Source organism: Clinocottus analis, unplaced genomic scaffold (genome assembly GCF_023055335.1).
Source record: "Clinocottus analis isolate CAN_PGR_092001 unplaced genomic scaffold, fCliAna1.0.p SCAF_14, whole genome shotgun sequence".
NCBI lineage: Eukaryota > Metazoa > Chordata > Actinopteri > Perciformes > Cottidae > Clinocottus > Clinocottus analis.
In genome coordinates, this window is record NW_027175865.1 from 9271108 (window position 1) to 9285826 (window position 14719).

General features: G+C 40.2%; 1 protein-coding gene across 1 annotated transcript in view; it reads right to left on the reverse strand.

The window, feature by feature from the left end:
* Positions 1-9355, reverse strand: part of susd5 (sushi domain containing 5) — a 9842-nt gene extending 487 nt beyond the window's left edge. Inside the window, exons 1-5 of the mRNA XM_068576211.1 lie at positions 9274-9355; positions 7847-8024; positions 4641-4750; positions 3001-3189; positions 1-1375 (exon numbers count right to left, since the gene is read on the reverse strand). The exon at positions 1-1375 is cut by the window's left edge and continues 487 nt beyond it. Coding sequence (XP_068432312.1) covers positions 1-1375; positions 3001-3189; positions 4641-4750; positions 7847-8024; positions 9274-9355 — 1934 coding nt within the window. The remainder of the gene's footprint in view (positions 1376-3000; positions 3190-4640; positions 4751-7846; positions 8025-9273) is intronic.
* Positions 9356-14719: the final 5364 nt, after the last annotated feature.

The following is a 14719-nucleotide window of genomic DNA, read 5'->3' on the forward strand; positions in this document are numbered from 1 at the left end:
AATCCAGGCCACAACTCCTCGGCTCCCCCTTGATTTAAGGCGGGCATTGTGGTGGGAGACTCGGCCCCCTCTGGTAGGGTGGTGTGAGGGCGTGGTCCACGAATGTCCACCTCATTAGGTCTGTCTGTTGCCAACCTCTCTGTATCCTCTAGTCTTACACTTTCTGTTGTGGAGTCGCTAATTTCTGTTTCCTCTGGAACGACAGGGTAGCCGTCCAGCCAGGTGTCGTCTGTAGCGACCCCTCCTTCTGCTCTCTTCTGGCTGACGTTCTGATGCTCATCTGCTCCTTTAGAAAAGATGACGTGCTGATGACCGTACCGGTCATCTTCATGGCTGTCATGGTCATCGTGTTCATGATCATCGGGCTCAGTGTCACGGGCGTTGTCATCCTCCTCAGGGTCGTCAGGGTCCAGATGTTCCTCGGAGCCATCGGGATGTATTCCATCGTCGTCCCCGCGATCGTCGTTCACATCGTCGTGTTCTTCGTAGCTTTCATGTTCACCGTATGTGTCTTCGTACTCCTGGCTGCGAACACGATTGTGGTCCTCTTCGTGTTCACCCATGTCATAATGGTCATCATGGTCATCATGCTCTTTGTGGCTGTCAGGTCTGTTCAGCTCCTCATGCTGAGCTGGAATGTATTGCTTCACATGATCGTCATCTTTGTCCTGACGACTGTCGTGGTCATCCAGATCATCGTGGCGGCTGTCGTGGTCATCCAGATCATCATGGCGGCTGTCGTCATAGGCATCCAGTTCTTCATGGTGGCTGTCATCGTGATCATCTTTGTCATCTGTGTCCGGATCAACGTAGCCGCCTCGCTCGTCATCGCGATTGTCAACATCAACTGGACGCTGGTGGTGGTCCGTTTCTTGACTGTCATGCTCTTTACTCTCCTCTGATTGGGCGCCTGAGGCTCTTTGTGGAGTCTGGGTGACTGGATTGTTGGACACAGGATGTCCCTCCTCCTGAAAGGCCTCAGAGGGGAACCAGAAGAGGTGTTTTTGGGAGAGAAGAGAGACAGGCGCTTCTGTGGCTGCATCAATCTTGACCACCTCCGTCCTCTCCTGCTGCCACCTCGGATGGCCTATGGAGTCCTCAACAGCTTGGTCCTCGTCTTTTTCTCCTTCTTCTTCAGCTCCTTCAAATGGTCTACTAATAATCTCTCCTTCAACATCATGCTCTCCATATTGGTCTTGATGCTCCTTCTCTACTTCGACACTGAAGCTTGTTTCTTGCTGCTCCGGGTATGCATCTCTGTGTACCTCCTCGTACACTTCACCGTGAGCCTCCACTGGTCTCTCATTGTCGCGCTCTGCCTCGACATAGGAATCTGTGAACTTGTCCTCGTAATCAACAGGACTTTCAGTCTCATCTGCAGAAACACAACAAGAACACATTTACTAAATCAGCTGATGAAGCAACATCATGTGTACAGTAATTATTAAAAAAACTCAACTAAAAAAGAGGCATTTGCTTTCAAACAAAGGTTTTCCATTCTGACAATGTGGAAGTCATTTGAAGCAGGGCTCCACAAACCTTTTGGAATATTACGGTATAAAGAAAAGTTAGACATCAATAGGAAACTACTGCTTGTAGCCAGTTAGCTTAGCTTAGCATAAAGACTGTAAACAGCTACCCTACCAGCACCTCTACAGCTCATTATTTTTCGAGTGCCTCTATGAAGTTCAGTTGTCAACCTGAAGTCACTTCTACTGGCCAAGAAACAGCTCTGCAACATTTTGGCTTTATTTCAGTTTTTGTGCAGATAAAACAAACTTGATATAATGTGTTAACTAGTAAAGTTTAGACGTTCTGCTAGTTATATTTTGTTACCTTTGGACAGAGGCTCACTGTTTTCTCTTCTTTTACAGTTGTTATGCTAAGCGGCTGCTGAGTATCATCAATCTTTTAAAATATCTCTCGGCAACAGTCAAACTGTTCCTTTTAAGTAAAGCATAGTCTGCTTGTGATGCTTTATCACAGGGGTCACATGCTTATTTGAAGGATTTATAGAGGTGAAAAGTAAATACAACTTTGTGCAACAGATTGTTTCCACTCCGTTATCTCTTTCATTTTGTGATCCCTCAGATTGATCAAGGGACAGTTCAGGAACCGCTGCTGTAGCACACAAACATGACTACGACCCTCTTACTTAGCTAGCCATGGACACAGGCCTGGTATTCTGCTTTCACATACAACCCTTCTCCCTTTGCTATGAACTGGGCAGCACTATGGCATGTCACACTGGGGTGTCAGAGCAGCACAACTGAGACTCTGTTTCCCAAAAGGCCAAGAATCAAACAACGATCACCGAACAACACCGTGAGCCAGCGCTCGAAGCTCAGCCAAGACCTAGGGGGCCCAGGTGCAACTCTTTCCAATTTACAACAGCTCTGTGCTCTATATGTCAAGCTATTTGATAAAAGAATGACACAAAATATGTAAATAATTTGGGAAAAACATGATAGTTGAAAAGTTGGCCATCCTGTGGAGACTACATCCTATTTGACTACATCCTATCCTAATTGGTCTCCATCATTATGAAATTATAACACAACAAATGTTGAGGGCAAAATGTTCTGATGTTACTATCATTAAGTTACATAACATACATAGGCAGTGTAGGAATGTATTGTTTTATACAGTTGGAGTAGAGTTCACATAATGAAGGTAGAGCTGAGCATTGTGCCTAATTTGAATCAAAATCTAGTAATAATCTGGACTGCTTTAATTGCAAATCAAGGATCCGCAACAAGTCCAAGTTATTGTATATCAGGCCAACAGGTATTAAAATAATCTAGAACATTGAGAGCTTTTGAGAAACATTTGGGGCTGCAGCCCCAGAAGCCACGCTCTCACCAAGAAGTGAGGAGGCTGACATCAGGAGGTCTCTTGTCCATCTCATCGGAGGATGAACAGAAAGGGTGTTTTCTCTTTCTGCCTCTTTCCTTTTCTGTCCCACTATCAAACATTAAGTTAGTTTAAAAACCGTCTCACCTTTGACACATATCTCCACTAGTCCATACCACTCTCCACAGCTGTCGCACAGCAGGCTGAAGGTACTGTGTCCATTGGGCATTGCATGACCGGGCACACAGGTGTACAGCAGCTCATCTCCCATCTCATACCCAGTGTGGCCCTGTAGGCGGGCGTTAGGAAAGGATGGGGGGTCGCCGCACGGCACATCTGTACACAACAAACACAGACATGCATGTGATCTTAAAAATAATACAACATACAAAGTGCAATATAACTGTCTTGAGTTGTGAAACAAACTATTAGACAGAGATGATGCAATCCCTATTCAGTACTGCACAGTGTGGTTAATGACCCATGTCTCATAATTATTATCCAGCTTTACAGCATCATTCTCCCTTTTGTAAACAGAAAGAGATTAAAATGACTCAAGGGACAGGAAGCAATGGGCTTTGTAGAAAATGTGGATGTTAATTTGACAAACAGCACCATTAACAATGCTACTGGGACGAGATAAAGGCTATGTATTGTCTTGACTCTCTCATGTTGTATGGTAATTACACAGACGCAACACAGCTTGTTTGACAAATAATAACATGTTGATTGACTAAGAAAATGCCATTCAATACATATTTATATGTTTTAAGTTATTGTTTTTACAAATTTTTTTCACATCGTTTTTAAACCTTTTTAAAACTTTAAAAAAAATTCAACTCCTGTGTTATTGTTTATAAAATATTTTAAAATCAGTTGGTGTTTTCTTCTTCAAAAATTTGGTCTAGAGTTTTAAATATGGTTGTAAGTAGGGCTGATCCCATGCAGTCAACTTTTGGAGAGTTGGTAAAACTCTCCCACCACCGATCATTAATGGCTTCTAAAAATGTACCCCTCTCTGAAAAGGGAAGGCAAATAGAAATAAAGGTCACCATTGATTATTTTTCCTGCGCCAGCGCAAAAGGTTTGGGGTTAAAGAGTGATAGTGTGGCAACTCAACAGAAGCAGCTGGACAGAATAGTTTGCTTTGCCTCAAAAAATCATTAGCTGTAAACTCATCCCCATCTCTGACATCTATGAGATGTTCATTCTGCGCAAAAGTCTAACCCCTTGTTAATGTAACTCTCCCTTCAAGAAAAAAGAGTCAAAGACAGTCCAAGAGTCAAAGACATCCAAGCTAAGACATCCAATTTCCTCAAGGCTCCACTCTTACAAGTGAATGTGTTAATAAAAACATAAAAATGGATAACAAGAGTGTTGAGAGGATGTAAGGAATGCAGAATCACATTCACACCTTCATAAGTATCACAGGAAAAAGACGCATGACCACTCAAACAAATACACACACTCTGAACACACAAAGCTCATGACTTACTTAGGTACTTATATACATATATATATATATATATATATATATATATATATATATATATATATATATATATATACATATATATATATATATATATATATGTATATATATATGTATATATATACATATATATACATGTATATATATGTATATATATATGTATATATATACATATATATACATATGTATATATATATATATATATATATATATATATATATATATATATCTATATCTATATATATATATATATATAATAAGTGCATATATCTGCCGGTACTGTGTGTTTACTGACCTTTATCTACGACACAGAAGGCGTCCAGGTGTGCAGCATCCTCCGTGGCGTTTTCTGTTCTCACATCCACTGCTTTCAGTGCACTGCCCACGACATCACACACCGTGGTCCTGGAAAACAAAAGATTGATAAATATTATTTATTTAGTATTAGATAATGCCGAGACTGCATTATCTAATACTAAATAAATAATATATCAGTCACAAGAGACATTTTTCTGCAGATTGATTTTTTGTATATTTTGTTAATAATGCTTATGTACTTGCACTTAATATGAATGTAGGACTTTTAGTTGAAATGGAGTATTGTTACAACATATTGGTACTTTTACGGAAGTAAAGGATCTCAATAATTATTCCACCGTTGATTACACTACTGATAACAGTGAAGTGAGAGTTCTGCTGAATAAAGCTGCAGCTCTGGTTTATATATGTATACAGAAAACATGACGACACACATGGACAGATACATACGGTACGTGCTGCTTTCCCGGCCCCTGTTCGATTTGTTGCTTCTTAAAATATTATTACAGTGTGACATCAGAGTCCAGAAACTTACATCATGGCTTAGACTGCTGCACTATCAGCAGTTGCAGCCTGCGGCACAATGTTTTCACACTGAGGCACATCACGAATAGATGTTCCCATGCAGAAGCCTTAAGTTACAGCCAACTTCCTATAGAACAAGCATAACATTAGGGACTTAATTTAAAACGCTTTCCACAGAGACCGAAAGAATAATGCGGTCAGTGCACAACGCCTACAAGCTGCGGCTAAAGAATGCTGAGTAAAAGGCTATTTTTGTTGCCATGTTAAGGTTTATAGCACCACTAGCCCATTTGTCATCTAAAAGCACCAGATAAGACTGACTCAAACTTCCCATACCGATCTAATCATATTCCCATAGCAGCCTCCAACACCAATCAACCTCACTTGGAAAGAAAACTCAAAGCACAGTTCAGAAACATAATTAAAAGTCAGACATATTACACTTTTCATATAATATTGTACGATAATAACATTAATCAAGCTTCATCAAATGGAAAAGGTGCGTGTGAGTGTGTGTGTGTTTGTGTGTGTGTTTGTGTGTGTGTGTGTGTGTGTGTGTGTGTGTGTGTGTGTGTGTGTGTGTGTGTGTGTGTGTGTGTATGAGAATGTGCGTGTGTAACTGAGTTAATCAAAGCATCAGTAATTGGAAAGAATTTGACTGGCAGTGCAGTGAGAATGTGAGAAATGGTGTGAGTCATACTGCATGCTCGTTCCATGCTAACTTCAGCTTATAAGGACACAACTCTGAGAGAGAAGCGGGCAGCAGGGCAGAAATCGACTGGAAAACAAAAAAAAAAACAAGACTGTTTTCACATTCAACTCTAGCGTCTGCAGACGTTCGTGTGTGTGTGTGTGTGTGTGTGTGTCTGCGCGTGTGTGTGTGTGTGTGTGTGTGAAAGAAAGATTGACCTCTATCAGAGACACTTTACCTGACCAAAGAACCATTTCTCAAAACCTTCACCTTGCGTGACATAACTATTACCAGGAAAACCCAAAGATATGTGTGTGTTTGTATGAGTTTGCTGGCATTATTGTGTTTGGTTGCCGTGACAGCAGATCTATGATTGACAGGTAAGAGGAAGACGTTAAGGTAGGAGCGTCATTCTTAAAACCACTTGTTATTATGCAATAGACCTCAAAATTAAGTCAAGGACTACAGGTCAACTGGCACTTACACCAGAGCGTTACCTCCTGAAGAAAACACATATTTATTGAAAAAACAAAGGAAACTTTCTGAACCAAAATGTGTTCAGTACCCTTCTCTTCAGTTAAGAAGCCTTTAAAAAAAGACTTGAGATTCTCTGATGTGTTCTGCTCACTTTCGAGAGCTGTGGTGCGGCCATTAGATTGAGACAGAGCAAGGGAAGAGGCCATGGGCTGTAGGGATGAACTCAGTTTGGACACACAGAGCTTTAGATGAGAGATAATCTGTGAAACATGGTACGCAGGTGTGAAAGCTGATGTCCACTGGCCAATACGTAGAGAGCAGGGAGCGTAAGGAACGGAAAAAAAACGTGTCAGCTTTTCCTCTAACCAGACAGACCATTTAGTCTATCTAGTAACGTTACAGAGTTGTAATTATTCAGTCATAATCTTTCTTGAACCATACTGGTGCTAGCTATGCAGGAGTTAGCCAAGCTAGAGGTGTAGTCTGAGGAATTGCTAGTCTGTTGGTCTGTCTGGTGGATTGACGGTTGGTGCGCCACTCCAGTACAGACCGAAGTATGTCAACAACTATTGATTGCTGTAAAACTGAATTGTCATTTTGACAAAGAAATAGCTAAATATGTGTCTGTTTTCAGTTTGAATGAGTTTGGTGTGGAAATTGGGGGAGGGGAAAAAGAAAAAAAAAAAATGGTTGAAGAATTATTGAAATCCGTTTCCCAATAGAAACTTCTCCCGTGTGCCAAGAATGGAAGAGAATTATGGTGGCCGACAAAAAATGTAAATGTAAAATGCGATTGGCCTTAACTAAAGCGGATCATATACGAAAGAAAGCATTCTTATTAATATATTATTCAATCACTACCAATACATCCCGCAAAATGCAACACACTCTTCATATATTGCAAAAACAGTCACTCATCTTTGAAGAATTCAGGGCAGTATTTTAACTCAACAGCCCTGAAATCACCTTTCACTGAAAGCACAAAAATCATGTATCCTCTGTCATTACCACCAAAGAACAGCATGCAAACTATCAGTCACCTCATGATAAACTCGTGCATCTTCTCCCACCAGGCCCCGATCAGCCCTGTTTCTTTGTCTGCATGTGAATCTGTCTGTCTCTGGGTGCTGAGAGCTGTGTGTCATGTACCGTGGGGATGAGAGGTGTAAATGGAGGCAGTTGTCGACATGACACCCCGGCTCAGAATTCCCTCCTTCTCCAGGAGGGAACAGAGGAGTCTTTCTCCCTCTCTTCCTCTCTCTTTTTCTCTTTCCCCCCTGAAATGTGTCATTCTTTCCTTCTATCTTCCCATCCTCTCTATAACTGCCACTGCTGCCTTTACTTCCTTTCTCTTTCATCCGTTCCTGCAACCGCCGCTGTCGCACTCACAGACGTGCACACACCAAAATGACCTTTGACCTCTCTAGAAATCTAAAGACACCCAACATCTTCCTCAAAGCGACAAAGACCGTGAATTCATCTTTTCTTACCCCACTGTGCCTCCATATAGCCACCCTCGGGTGCACGGGGAGAAGAAACACTCCACCACAGCATGATGGAGCTCCTCTGCTGATGCCAGGCGGGCTTGTTGAGAGGCACAAGCCCCCTCAGCGTCTCTGAAGCCCTGCAGGCCCGAAGAGTTTCTCAGGTCCAACACGAACACTCGCCCTGAGAGGAGAGAGAGAGCAGGGAGTAAGAGGAGCTCCTTTAGAACTTCCTATTTCCTCTTATTAACTTCTTATACATAGTCATACACATTTTTATGAGCTCCAGTTTAAATGTGTGTCTTGTGACTTGTATCTTCTCAATTGTGATCAAATATAAACAATATTCATCCGCTTTTCTGCCTGAAGACAAATATGACAAATAGGGATTTTGAGACGGATCGCAAAATCTATGTAAAACCATACTATGTGTGCGACAAAACCGATGTACATTAAAGTTTGAATTTAAATTGAACTACTGTAATACATCAATTAATTTGGATTAAGTTATATGCGTATCATACAATTACAGGTCACAACACATTTCACAATATATATCATTATATATGTTTGTAGGTAATGAAGTTATTTTATATTAAGGATCACTCTACCTAACAGCAGCATTACACTCGTGTGTCAGTGCATTGGAGCAGTTTGACCGTATGGAGTTGGCCACAGTCCTTGTCGTTGTGTCCTTGAGCAATACACTTAACCCCTAATTGCTCCCCGTTGCTGTGTCTATGGTGTATAGAGCAAAAATGGAAGTCGCTTTGGATAAATGAAATGTAATGTAATAATGTAATGCAACAGGAGTGATGAAGAGATGACAGGAGCACACTGTCCCGCTCATTGTCAACAAACCAAATCAGAGGTTAAAGTCTGGACTCTGATTTGAGCTTTTAAGCTCATATATAAATGAAATAAATGCAAATTTAAATAAACTGAATACCAACTTATTCAAGCATTGAGTTAATGAGGAAGCCTATGTTTTTATCTTTTGAATACTTTAATTTCAAATTGTCTAAATTGAGCACGTCTTCATCATCGTGTGTTGGTGCTCAGAATCACGAAAGAAAATGTTTAACTTCTTAACTGTAAAGATTTCAAAATATCAGAAAAAAATATGCACTGGTTTACTTGACAATAATTGCTTTTTTAGTATTGCGGTATAATGTTAAATTTAGAAGAACAAATACTGGCGATGATTACTAAATGCGCAAAGTAAGGGTTTAATTAGTTAGCGCAGTTAGTGCATCAACCCCTCACTTTCCCAAAGGAAACTAATTAAATATTCCAATAAAAGATTGTGGGTTAAGTGCCTTTGGGAATAAATTATGAGTTCATGATGTAGTCTGTGGTTTGCTGTCCCATTTTCATTGGAGGCTATCTTTCATCATTTTCTTCAAGTACAAAAGCTTAAAATATGAACTTACCGTCTGCATTTACAACAGAGGTCACCACAAGACAAGCCAGGCATCCAAAGAGCAATACTGTTTTGTTACAACGATCCAGCATCTTTTGTCGAAACCTCACTTTTGTTTGTTGGAAAGCGTTTCCGAAAACTTCCAACCGACTTGTGTATTCACAATCTTGCAGGTCAGAGTGTCAGAGGAGAGCAGGAAGGTATACGCGTGTTGACAAGTGAGGACGACACCGGAAAGAAAACGGTAAGAGCGTCTCAGCCGCGAGGCGCAGTTTATCTCCCCCCAAATAGTCGCCCTCGCAAGCAGATGGAGCATCTGTGTGAAAACTCGCGCGTCCCCGTTAGTAAATACGTCACAGCTCAAAATCTTAAGGGTGGGCTGAAAGGCGGTCATATAGACTGCCGGACTGCTCCTTTACAGAGAGAGAGAGAGAGAGAGAGAGAGAGAGAGAGAGAGAGAGAGAGAGAGAGAGAGAGAGAGAGAGAGAGAGAGAGAGAGAGAGAGAGAGAGAGAGAGAGATGAGGCATCTTGGATAAAAGCCTCAGCTCAATGTTATACGAGGAATGTGAGGAAGTGTGTATTTGTGTTGAAGAGTAGTATACATCGTTATTTAAGGTCAATTCAACATAGAGCGGCTTCAGCATATGCAAGTGGAGCTGAACCTTTGATCATAACATCTTAATGAAAGTGAATTGTCCCCTCTGCTAGGCCCAACTTCCCTCTATTGGACTGTGTGTGTTAATGAGTGTGTATCCCATTTGGTGAGGGAAAAAGACCCCCACCAAATGCAGACATTGTTCCAATCTGCAGGTTAAGATAACCAACCCACTCATACCAATACAGGATCCACAACCCTGAACTTAAAGCAACAATATAACCGATAAGTTACACATAGACAATAAAAGTTATCACGTATTTTATTGCTTTTTTATTATGCTTTTTGAAATGAATCAATACACTTGTTAACAGCATATGCACACATCTCATGGAAGATAAGAGTTAAATATTTGGAAGCTGAAAGTCCATTCTTTGATCAAGCAATGCCACCACAATGTTCATTCAGTAGCTGTTCAGATATTTTCTGTCATCAGGTGGACGTTGTCGAGTTATCATGGAACTGTAGATGAACAAACATTTCTGAAGTAAAAGTATGTAAATGTGTCAGCGAAATGTACTTAATGTAAAAAGAAGTACTGATTACGTAAAAATGGTACCTTTAAGTGTGTGTTATTAATCACGTCAGCAGGTTAAGATGATGACTGTGACTTGGAAGGAGAGAAGACTGACAACAATGTGTGTGTGTGTGTGTGTGTGTGTGTGTGTGTGTGTGTGTGTGTGTGTGTGTGTGTGTGTGTGTGTGTGTGTGTGTGTGTGTGTGTGTGTGAATACAGAAAACAAATTGAAATTGCATTATTTTTAAACAGCCATATATGAATTCCTTAAGGAGTGACACTCATCTCTCTCCATTACTTTATTTCACATTACACCTTTTTCATTTTCACAATTGCCCCAATGGAGTCATCGACGCCGCTGCATCGTGGCTTTAAATAACCCACTGGTGTTTTTCCATTTGAGCCCATCTTTCTGTGTTTCTCTGCTACGTTTTTTCACACTGCCCTCACACACCTCTCATACTTTCGCCCCCAGTTTAGAGGGTTTGCATGAGGGAGTTTAAGGTGGGCTGGGATCCTGACTCACACTACTGGGGGCTATTTCCGGAGAGGTGGCAGTCAAAGAGGGGAGAGTGATGGCATGAAGGAGAGAGACAGTGATTCACACTTTCAACGTCTCCGAGAGGCTGGTGAGAATTATGTTTGCTGCAGGTGTCCTTCACACAGGTGCGTAATCTCACAGGACTTCCAGTACACACACCCCCGTCAGACAATCTGTGCTATGGAAGTAAACACACACACACACACACACACACACACACACACACAAACCACATGATCGCTCTGAGTATGTGTGAGACCAGTGACTTCCCATGTGAGACATGTCCTGTCAGAATGAGGTGTAGTGCAGGTGTGTGACTGACTCAGAGGAGCTCATTGGTCATACTGGTGAAGCCCAGGCACAGAGGAGGGTATATGACTTTGTCTCCATGGCAACAGCCTCCATGAGAAAGAGGTGGGGAGAGGCTGGAAAAACAGGAACAGTTTCAAAAGCCAAGAGTTGAAGCTGCATGCAGGGAAAATGAGTTTTGAGAATGATGATTGATATGTATGTGTGGTGTGTGTTGTTGTCCTTTGAAAAACATATTTATCCAAAGTCAACTCATAAGCTATGGAAAAACTTTTAGCTTTTGGACAATGCACTTTTGAAACAAACTAGTTGGGTTTTAGATGATTTGTTGTAGGTTGAATGATTTCCAATCGTATGGCAACACAAGATCCAACATAATAAGTGTTCTGTGGACAGTGTCAATAGCTGTGTACATGTCAACACATAGGGAACAAAGTAAATGACACTAAACGCACAGTGAACGCAACAAATTGTAATCAAACAGCAATAAAATAAACAAAACACCAAAACATGTTCATAATATAAATCAGATGGATACAAAATAGGACTTGGCAATAAATGACAAGAAGTCTTTAATTAGACACACAATTTAAAAGCACTCAAATCCCTGTATCATCAGCTGAGGGCCGTATCTGTGTTTCACAGATGTCCTTGCTCGGCATCAGTAGAGACACTGCGATCATCAGCACACATTCAACACGGAGCTGCCAGCCACAGCAGAGTCATGATGAGAAGGGCACGGAGCTATTCAAAGAGCTGAGTTAATGAATTTGACTTTTGATGAGAGATGTTAATTACCATGCAATGCGATGAGACTAGGTGGCACAAGGATTGAAAATGTGTTGCGTGCCGATGAAAAATTACATTTTAGCGAGAGCGTCATAAAATGTGTTCATGCTAACATGCACACACAAAGTGTGCCCTCTCTCTGAGTCATTGCTGTTCTATATTTGTTAAATAATCAAACTGTGAATGTTTACATTTTCAGACATATTTTTGGGCGATTTAGCTTTTCTGATATGCTTCACTAAAATAACTTATGTCATCAAAAACTCCTTATATTCTTTTGTGGGTGCACCCAGACAAAATAAGGGACTGTTGCATTTCATTGTTATTGTTTGTCCAAACAAATGGCAGGAACAAGTTTGTTATTTCTGTTCAGATATTATTCTCTCTCCACTAATAATATTTTTGTAACAGTAGCTTAATAATAACAACAAACCTTCAAAATCATGTTGGACTTTTATCAGGGGTTGCCTGGCTACAATAAAATCCTTGCTGAAGCTCCTGACTCTGCAGCAATAAATCAGCAGCAGACAGACAGGCAATGCTGCCAGGTGTCACCTTCTTATCAAAAGGTTGTAGTTTCAGTTGTGGTCAGGTTCATAGGAATAATGTTTATTCATGGCAGGAGGAAGCAGAGGTACATACCTAAATATGATTTAGTCAATTGTCTCATTACAGTTAAACCTGTGTTACAGTGTTGACCAAAAGAAAGGTTTGGAGAGCAGGAATGTCCTACTTCACCAGGTGTAGCTGTAGCTGCATCAACCTGCACCCACACAGGTGTTTTCACTTTGCCTAATTAGACCTCTTGTCAGGATCTGTATGAGTGTGACTGACATCTGGCTCGCTTGTTAGAGGGACAATTACACTGTTTTCTTAGAGGCCATTTTCACAACATGTGTTACTAATGACATTAACGATGGCTCTTTTCAAAATCCCTGAAGCAGATACCTAGATTGAAAATATATTACCAATTTGAATCTGAAACTAAGCTGTTAGATAAATGTTGTCAAAGTAAAAACAAAATTAAACTCAGTTTTATTGTCAATTTTCCATTTGTGCAAACATACAGAAGATTAAAAGTATGTAAAAGGTCAAAAAGTATCTATACATAGAAGTATAAAATAAAAGGAAATGCAAATGAAAGGAAATTAAATACTTAAGTAAGGCTCATCCTTTTTCCTTCAGAATAATGCTTAATCACAACATGTAGAAGTGACCATACCTCAACAATTCAGAAAGGATAATATTGCATAAGATCGCCCTCTAGTGGTGGATGTTGAGAATATCTGTGAAGATATTTCATTCTGGATGAGTAACTCACACTCAATATGTCTGTAAAGCCTGCAGTTACAGGGGTGAGACATCATTTAGAAGATTACACATATTTTGATTATTTATTTGAGTAAAAGTAGCACTTCAACAAAATCATAACATCCTGTGTTCCACGTCTAAGAAAAATGTTATCAACAAAAATATGACTTTCAATGAAAATTGAAAGTCATTATGCAGCTTGGATCATTTTTGTGTTATACAGGTATAATACAATAATGTATTGTGCATTATTGTTGTGTTGGATACGCTGCAGGTCATCTTAACTACAATGTTATTTAAACAAGTGAATCAAAGTCAGTTCGAAAACATTTCAGCCTGTTTATGAAAAAAATTGCTTGTTTTACTGACTGGACAGACATAGTATGATCATCTCCTGAAACATGGTTGCTCTCCTTTTAAAGTATTTTTTTTTAAACTAACACAAATAACTCTGCTATTTTAGTATGGATATTTCTTCCTGTTTTCAACACAACTTATTTATTTAAACAATTTTCAAAAATATGTTTTCATTTGTTTACTTAGTCCACCTGCCCTTTTATTTAGATTAGATTGTTGTTGTTGTTGTTGTTTTTTAACTCAAAATGTCTTTTTAACTTTAAGTGTGTTTTCTACGTTTTGGCAGATTAAAGGTCCTTCCTATGATACCATAGTTAGGTTTATACTTCAACAAACTACAATCCTATATGTTTATGTTTTATATATTACATAATCTAATATATAATCTAATGCAAAACACTGAGAAAGGGGCCATTGATCATAATAATCACATACCATTTAAAATGCAGGGATTGAACGTGTGGTGCAGTATTTTATTCATTGATGTACTTCAATGAAGGATTTCCTTTTCTACCACTGTTGATACATAAGCACTGGACCTAATACAGTACCCAACATGCCTTTTTATTTTCATTCCGTTCTTATTAAAATCATGTGGCTGCATTTGTGACTTTTCCTTCCAGAAGTTTCTTTTGCATAAGTATTTTATTGGCTGTGTGTCTGCAGGCTGTAGTCTTCATGTGACCGTGTTACACATCTCTAATTGAGACAAAGTCTTGGCTCCTGGATCTGGAGTCCACAGATCGCGAGTGTTTCCTTCCTTTAATCAGACCCCCGGGTTCGTGTCAGGTCGCGTGTCCGTGCTGTAATATCCGTGACTGCCACGGTGAACGCAGCCAAAAAGGACCCTTTGTCGTAATTCCCCCCCTAAATCTCCGCAAGACCCCACAATCAAAACAAATCGACCACGCGTGCTTTTCCCGCAGCAATGACGTCACGTAAGCCCTCCCCTTCCCCGCAAGTAAAAAAGAAAACA